Here is a 7,795-nt window from a genome sequence, read left to right as displayed (position 1 = left end):
TCCTCAAGGGAAGAGAGATGATCTCATTAAATGTCCGTATCCCCCCCCCCCCGCCCCCCACCCGCTGCTGTTCCAGTGAATTACCCAGCGTGTTGGGGGGGGGCGCTGAATACTGCTGGGGGTACAGAGATGCTTTTGATTTAAGAAACTCGCAACGGACAGGCCGCAAATGCCCACAGCACGACTCCTCTCGCTCCTTTAGAAAGCAAAACCCACTTGGCAATGGCCGCCCCAAACCCAGTCCCGCGCCCTCCGACCCGAAGCTCATAAGCCTGAGCCCCGACGCAAACAACCCCAAACGGCCAGCCGGGAGGGCGCGGCGCCTTTAAGAGGCGGCGGGCGGTGCTGCCCCCTAGCGGCCGTCGCTGCGGCGCTTCCTCCGCCGCGGCGGGGTCCAGCGGGCCGCCCGGCCGGGTCAGCGCGGCGGCGGCGGCGGCGGCCGGGTTCGGCGGGGGCGCGGGCTGCGCGCGGGGGCGAAGACGAGGACCGGGAGGCGGCGGCGGCGGCGGCGGCGGGTGAGGACGGTGGGCCGGGGCGGGGCGGGGCGGCGCGGGGGGCCCGGGCGGCCGCGTGCGCCCCGCGGGGTCCGAGCGCGCCGGGAAGGGCACGCGCCCGGCTCGCAGCGGCCGATCGCACCGCCCCGGGCTCGGAGTCCGGGGCCGCCGGCGCGGGCGGGAGGGGGGGAGGAGGGGCCTCGAGGGGCGCGGGGGCCGGGCCTGCGCCGCCAGGGCCGCCGTGGGGGGCGTGGGGGGGGCGCGTGCGGCGCGGCCCCCGGGCTCCGGGCCCCGGCCCCCGACCCGGCCCGGCGCTGGCGATCTGGCGCGCCGGCGAGCCCCGCGGGCGGCGGGGGCGTGGGCGGTGGCGGCAGCGGCAGCCAGTGGCACGCCGCGCTGAGCGCCGCTCCCTCCGCCCGGGCGCCCGCCCCGGCCCGCCCCTCCCGGCAGGACTGCGCGCCCCGAGTCCCGTTCCGCGTCCCCGCCGCCGGAGGAGGTGCCCGCACGCTCGCGGCGCGCGCCGGGCCGCCACACTCGGCCTGTGGGCGATTTCCTCCGGACCCGAGCTCCCCGCCCGAGGAGGAAGATGCAGACCTTTCTGAAAGGGAAGAGAGTTGGCTACTGGCTGAGCGAGAAGAAAATCAAGAAGCTGAATTTCCAGGCCTTCGCCGAGCTGTGCAGGTAAGGAGGGACGGGGCCCCGCCGCCCGGGGACCCCCGGCCCGAGCCCGGTTCAGCCTCAGCCGCTGTTTTGGGAGGCCGGAGCGTTCGGGAAGGAGCGGTGCTCGGGGACATCGAGTCCCAGCGATCAGGTGGTTGTGGTGGCCGCCGGCGGTGCTCGAGGGGAGCGGCGGCCAGGATGGGCGGTGTGGCGCGGACCGGGGCTTCCAGGTGCACCGTGACCCTCGGTGGGGAAGCCCCCAGCTGCCTAGAGCGCGTTGGGAACGCTGCTAAAGGTGGCAGAGGGACCTGGGAAATCGGGGGATCCACGCTGTCTGCCTGTGGCTGGAGGTTACTTTTGGACTGGAGTGTTTTTCCTCCTTCCTTCCCTTCCCTTGGTGGAGAAGGGCAGCACTGTTTATATGTTTGCAGACCACCTACTGTGTGCCCCGCGTGTGCAGCCCTTGAAGCTGCCATTGCGTGTCACTGGGTTAAGCCTCTGTGCAGCGAGTAGCAATACTTGGCATGTATGTGATGATTTGCTGTCTCATTAGAGCGTCGCACCAGCTTTGAGAATTGACCGGGGTGGTGATTCTGGGCCATGTGTCTGAGAAGGGGGAGCTATCTGCAGAGAGGTAGGGTACCCTGCCCCGGGTCCCACAGCTAGGGAGTGTCTGGTGCAGAGGAGGTGGGGTAAATGCATGTGGTGTAGAATGGCCTTCCTCCCTCCGACAGGCTTCCCCACCCCCGCCCACCCCCACCCCCAAGCTGGTGCTCAGTGGTGGAGATTCATGGTGTTTTAATAAGATTACATTCCTAGTCTATTATGGAAGCATCCACTCTTGGGTCAGGTATACCTCACCTTGTTCTACAACTGTGGCTTTGCCTCTGGGAAGCTGTTAGTGAAATCCTGTTCTTATCGAAAGCCTAAGAGAATCTGGTTCCCCAAGCCTTTTGCAAAGTCTTGATGGAATCCTTTTGTTATGCAGTGTCCCCACTTGGTAGATTTGATTCTGGGAAATGTGTTCCACTTACATTTTTGTCCCTGTTGGGTCCCCAAACATGTTGCAGAATTGAACAATTGGGCTTCCTTATCTCCTGGTGCTCAGAACAAGTGGTGAGTCTGAGCTGGCCTTCACATGCTGGCCTGGCTTGTGCACTTCTGTGCCCCTGATGCCTGTCCCAAGGCTTGTTGCTCCTTTGCCTTGGCAAGCCCTGCAGGCACTCTTGTCCCTGCAGCCAGAGGGGCGCACCTTGTGTAAAACAGCTCCTGGCTCTGCATTTTTTGGCCTGGGGATGGAGTTGGCTGCCATTTCTCAGGCTGGTCTCTTAAGGAGAAAGCAAGCTTTTCATGGTCGGTAGGGCATGCCAAGCAGCCCGGGAATTCACAAGGAAATCAGGAAATCAGGAGGAGCTTGCAGCCAGAACTTTGAAAATGGGTCCGAGGACTTTTGGAACGTTAAAAAAGGACACTTGAAGTTTGCGCCACAGATACATACAGGGAAAAAGTGCCCTAGACACAGGAGAAATGTGAAGCCCCTTTGACATGTTTTGCAAGCCCCTTTCTGCTCTTGGACTCCAGAGTCATCTCAGACTTGGTAGATCCCAGTTAATACCTTGCACCCTTTTTTCCCCAAGGTCTGTCTGTATTTGTGTCATCCTGTGTCTGCAGCTAAAGCATGAGGCTTGTCATCTGGCTGGTATGTTTTGCTCGTTAATTAGGAGGCTCTCGCAAAAACAGTTCCAGCCCAGACTCGGGGCTGGGTCCTGCTGCTGGACTTGCAGATTGCCTTCCCTTCCCACAGACACCCCCTGCCTTTAAGCAGGGCTGGAGGGGTGTTCAGGGCAAGCCCTGAGATGTTAACCATTCTGAGGGAAGTCCAGCATGGAGGGTTAATTTCTCTGAAAAGGTTGTTGCCTTCAAAGTCTGGATGCCTACTTCTGGCCGGAATATTGGCTTCAAAGAGAAGACAGAGAGCGTCTGGGTCATTCTAGAACCTCAGGAAGCCCACTTGTGTTTTCATTAGGGAAGCTCTAGATATAGTGTCTTTTAAGCTAAAGAGGGAAAAGAAAACACCAAGAAAGAGTTTTTCTTTTTTTTCTCTTCTTTATTACTTTCAGGGCAGCGCCCCCTTGTGGCCACGTTTCTATACTTGATGCAGAAAGCTCCCATTCTTGACCCGGTGGCCAGAGCCCTTGGAGGTTGCTGTGCTCTTGGTAGGGAAAGCTGCTTCGATTTCAGTGACCCGAGAGGTGATGTGGATGGACATGTCACGTTTTTGACATTCACAGTCTGGAGGTGCAATGCTCCTGCTTTGATGGATGATGAATTGCCTGTGACTTTCTCTGATGAGAAAGTCCAGGAATGTTTGAAAATGATCTGAAGCTCTGCTCCGAATGTTTAGGGCAGTGTCAGCGCCAGAGAGCATGACCTGAATGGACCAGATGAGTTGTTTAGTTGGATGTCAGGCCTTGTAAAAACCTTCGAGCCGGAAGGGATGTTGGGGATCATCTCCTCCAGCCCATTTGTTTTACAGATGGGGAAGCAGGCATGAGAAGGGGTAGGTTCCGTACTTTTGTTCTTTTTTGTTTCACTTCTAGAATGAGCCCAACTTCATGACCTGGAGACCCCCACAGAAAGCCCTTTCTACTTGGGCACCTCCCAACAGTAAGGCGGAGCCCCTCTTCCCTTCACAAGGGTCCAGCTGCTGCCCTGTTATCCCGGAGATGCTTCCTTGCCTTGTTCCGCCAGGGGGGGCATCGCATGTGGATGGTGGCCGTAGGGGGCTGGTACCTGGGCCTGGATACGGCAGGTGGGCATAAGGGCCCACCCTTCACACCCTTGGGGCACCTCGATAGGACAGCCCTCTGACTGACTAGTCAACAGATGGGCCTTTGACTCCGCTTGTTTTTAGTGGTACTGTTTGTTCCTGTCACTGTCCTCGGTTTCTTCTCCCCTCAGGGACGGGGACATGGATGAGGCTCTGGTTTGTGTTCTCTTTTCCTCTGCCATCCTCCTTGCCCTTCTGCTCATAGTGGAACAGCCTCACAGTTCCTTCACATCCTCTCCTGTGCCCTTTTCTTTCGTTTTCTTCTTCTTTTTTAATGTTTATTCATTTTTGAGGGTGGGGAGGGGCAGAGAGAGAGGGAGACACAGAATCCGAAGCAGGCTCCAGGCTCTGAGCTGTCAGCACAGAGCCCGATGCGGGGCTCAGACCCATGAACCGTGAGATCATGACCTGAGCTGAAGTTGGACGCTTAACCGACTGAGCCACCAAGGTGCCCCTTTAAAAAAATTTTTTTTTATAAATGTTTTCCTTGTACCCTTTTCAAGATGCCCAGAAGGGACTCCCAAGGGGAAGCCAAGAAATGAAGCTGGTAGTTGGGAATGTTGGGGGGTTTTTGATTTTTGATTTTTGAACTTCTCTGATGTCTCGTTTGGAAGTGCTGGCTGGCCCCCACCTCTCTGTTCCCTTTGTTTTCTGTGTCTCTCCTCCATTTCCTCACCCTCCTACCCTTTTCTGTCCTGTGCTTGAACCTGTACTGGGGGAGGTAGTGAAAAGTCACAGGATGTCACAAAGCATTTTGGTGTAAGATGTGGGCGGCCCGCTGTCTGTCTTTACTGTTCTGTCAGCTGCCTTTCTAATGCAGTCCTTCCTGGTACCTCATGTCACTTCATGCTCCCAGCAGCCCGGGACGGAGGCATGGGGACACCGAGGCCTGGGGAGTAGAAGGAAGAGGCTCCCACAGCCCGTTCAGCTTTCCTGTGCCCGGTCCTGAGGCCCCTTCACCGGGGGACATGGCTTCCGTGTTAAGTCTCTTCTGTGCCCAGGTTAGGCCGGGGCTTCCTGGAGGCTCCAAAAGCAGAAGAATGTCTGTGAGGTTCTCTTCCTTGAGAACCTTAGAGGCCAGCACGGCCCACTGGGCCCACAGGAAACGTGTTTATGGAGCAATCTCAGGCCACATTATCATCGCAGACCGTCCCACCAGGGAACCTTTATTCAGTTCCCTCAGAGGGAATGGGGACTGGGGTCCACTGAGGCTCAGGTTGACTGAGCACCTTCTGGGGGGGGGGGCAGCAGGTTGGGGAGCAGCAGGGCAGAGCCCCTGTCCTTGTGGAACTGGGAGTGTGGTGTTGACAGCAACCTGGGCTAGGGAAGCGTGCCAGGGAGGGCATGAGGGTGCCATCAGGCCTTCCCCTCCCCTCCTCGTCCTACATTCCTTCCTTGAAGAGGGGGCATCTCGAAGGTCCCTTTCTGCTGGGATGGCTGAGAATTCTGGGCTGGAGTTCTTTCAGGAGATTCTTAGGGGGAAGAAGGAGCATCTTTTCCAGGATTAAGTGATGCTGGTCTGTGGGTAGGTGTTGCTCTCTTTGTCTCAATGTCTGGATGTGCACCATTTTGGGGGTGTGGGGGTGGGAGGAGGTACTGACCAGGTTTCCTTTGCACCAGTGCCCCGAGACTGTCCATAACTCAGCCTTGCAAAGAAACGCTTCCTTCCCGCCTCCAAGGGAGAGAACTGGACTTACCGGTGGCAGAAGATGTCCATCTGGACAGTGTTGGTCCCCAGCCTGCTCCACAACAGACCATCCATGTGACCCTGGGCCCTCTGTGCCTCAGTTTCCCCACCTGCCAAGCGAGGGTGTTAGCACTACATAGCGCAGGGTGGTTGTGTACGTGAAAGGAGTCAGGACTCCGGGCATGTGAAGTGCCTGCAAACTGTAGATGGTGCCCGCTGCTTGTTTTTAGAGCTGTCCTTGGGGAGTAGGGGAGTGGGCTTCCGCCCAGGGATGCCTCTCTGTTCCAAGATCTTTGGCACTTGGGGGTCTAGCATTCTTGGCCTGGGCCATTTGCGAGGGACTCTGAAGCCCATGATGGGTGCTGCCCGATCACCCTGCTGGGTGTGGGCTCTGTGGGGCCATCAGAAGCAGCCAAGGCGGTGCCCATCCGGTGGGGTGTTCTCCTTTAACACGGGCTCCCCCCCACCGGGAGGCAGGGGTGCCGTCCTCCCCTCATTTACGGATGAGGAACCTGAGAAAATCATACACTAATGCAAGATGGCACTTCCATTTTTTATTAAAGTTTGGAGATTCAGGGTGCCTGGGTGGTTCAGTCGGTTAAGCATCTGACTTGGGCCCAGGTCATGATCTCACGGCAGGTGGGTTCCGGCCCTGCATTGGAAAATTGTGCTGGACTTCCAGAAGATGCTGAGTCTTGATGAACAATCGTGTTACTATTAATGGTAACTCTTATCGTTTTCTTTATCTTTGTGAACACTTAATACGTGCATACGTCAAAAAAAATATGAAGAATACTCAGAGGACAACAAAAAGTCAGTGGCTCCCTTGTTCCCGGGTTCCTGTCACTCAGGGACAGCTGCTGTCGGCAGCCTCTCTCTGTAGATGTTCTGTGCAGACGGGCACACGCGTGTTCTGGTCTCTGCATATGTACCATTCTGCCCGCGTCTCATTTCACGGAACACCGTGTCTTAGAGAAATAGCACATCTCTGCTCCTTTGGGAGGTAGATCCATATCGTGACCCTCCTTTATTTACTGGCCGAGTGGTCCAGCTCCTAACATGATGGACTAGATCTCGCCCCCTCTGGTTGGCCTCTGCCGGTGTAGACAGTGGGGCAGCGAGCGCCCTGCCCCATCGCCTGGGCACTCCCTGCCAGATGAGTGAATGCTGGGTCAGAGGGCACAGGTGGCTCACTTTTCCAGGGCAGTCGTAAAGCTGCTTACAGAGAGATAGCACTGCCCACAAGCGTTAGCAAATGGGAGAGCCTGTTAACCACACCCTCCCCAGAGCAGCCCCTGGCAAACGTTTTTGATCTTGGCCATGTGCAGGGGTGAGGTGGTACTTTTGATTTGCATGTCTCTTTTGACAGTGAGATTGATTCATGCTGTCTAGGCAGGGTGGGGTGGGGGCGACTGCATGAGGCAGGCGCCAGCAGGCACGGCGGCCTGGGACCTCCATTCCTAACCACCAGGCCATCCTGCCTCCACTGGTTATGTCTCCCGCATGGTTTCACAGGCTCAGGGCATTCAGTAAATGCTTAGTGAAGTGCCTCATGAGTGCAGTTCCCGAACAGTTGGAAGTAAATAGGGTTTCTGTTCCCACTCGTATTGTGAATTCGGCTGGTAAGCTAGCTTTTTGAGGGAATGTTCTGGTACCTCCTTTTTTAAAAAGTAAGATTCAGTTTAGAAAGCCAGGCATCATTCCGGAGCTGTGCACCCACTCCTTCGCTCTTCCTGCGTGAATCGGGCCGACCTCAGCCTTTCACCCTCCACCGGCCCTGGGGAAGCTGGCCTGGGCTTGTGTGGCCTTGCGTGGGGAGAGTGTTGGTTGGGTTCCCAAGGGGGAGACCCAGGCCTGGCGGGGTGGGGCAGCTTGTTCCAGGTCACACAGTGAGATGTGTGTGTTGGGGGGGCTTACCTGCTCCAAGACCACCGTGCCCTCCCCACTGCCCGCCAATGCCTCTTAAACAGTACTTCCTCCGGAGTTACGGACCGGGGTGCCTGGGGAGCAGCCAGGCCCTTCCCGTTGGGCCGTTCGAATTCCGCCTGCTGCTTTGTCTTGCCTGCTGCAGGCCTCCCTCAGAAAGCAGTCGCCCTGTGGCCCGCACCTCCCCAGCTGGGCCTC

The 7,795-nt window shown here is 57.5% G+C and overlaps 1 protein-coding gene across 4 annotated transcripts in view; it reads left to right on the top strand.

Moving 5' to 3' along the window:
* Nucleotides 1–489: 489 nt before the first annotated feature.
* ITPK1 (inositol-tetrakisphosphate 1-kinase) overlaps nucleotides 490–7,795 on the top strand; it is a 180,193-nt gene continuing 172,887 nt past the window's right edge. Inside the window, exons 1-2 of one of the 4 annotated variants that reach the window (XM_042990419.1) lie at nucleotides 490–515; nucleotides 945–1,175. In XM_042990419.1, the coding sequence (XP_042846353.1) occupies nucleotides 1,081–1,175 (95 nt within the window). In that variant the 5' untranslated portion in view covers nucleotides 490–515; nucleotides 945–1,080. The remainder of the gene's footprint in view (nucleotides 516–944; nucleotides 1,176–7,795) is intronic. The other 3 variants (XM_042990421.1, XM_042990422.1, XM_042990423.1) reach the window with 3 other exon arrangements.

This window comes from Panthera tigris, chromosome B3 (genome assembly GCF_018350195.1).
Source record: "Panthera tigris isolate Pti1 chromosome B3, P.tigris_Pti1_mat1.1, whole genome shotgun sequence".
NCBI lineage: Eukaryota > Metazoa > Chordata > Mammalia > Carnivora > Felidae > Panthera > Panthera tigris.
The sequence above is the reverse complement of the archived record's forward strand: the minus strand, read 5'-3'. Positions and strand labels throughout refer to the sequence as shown.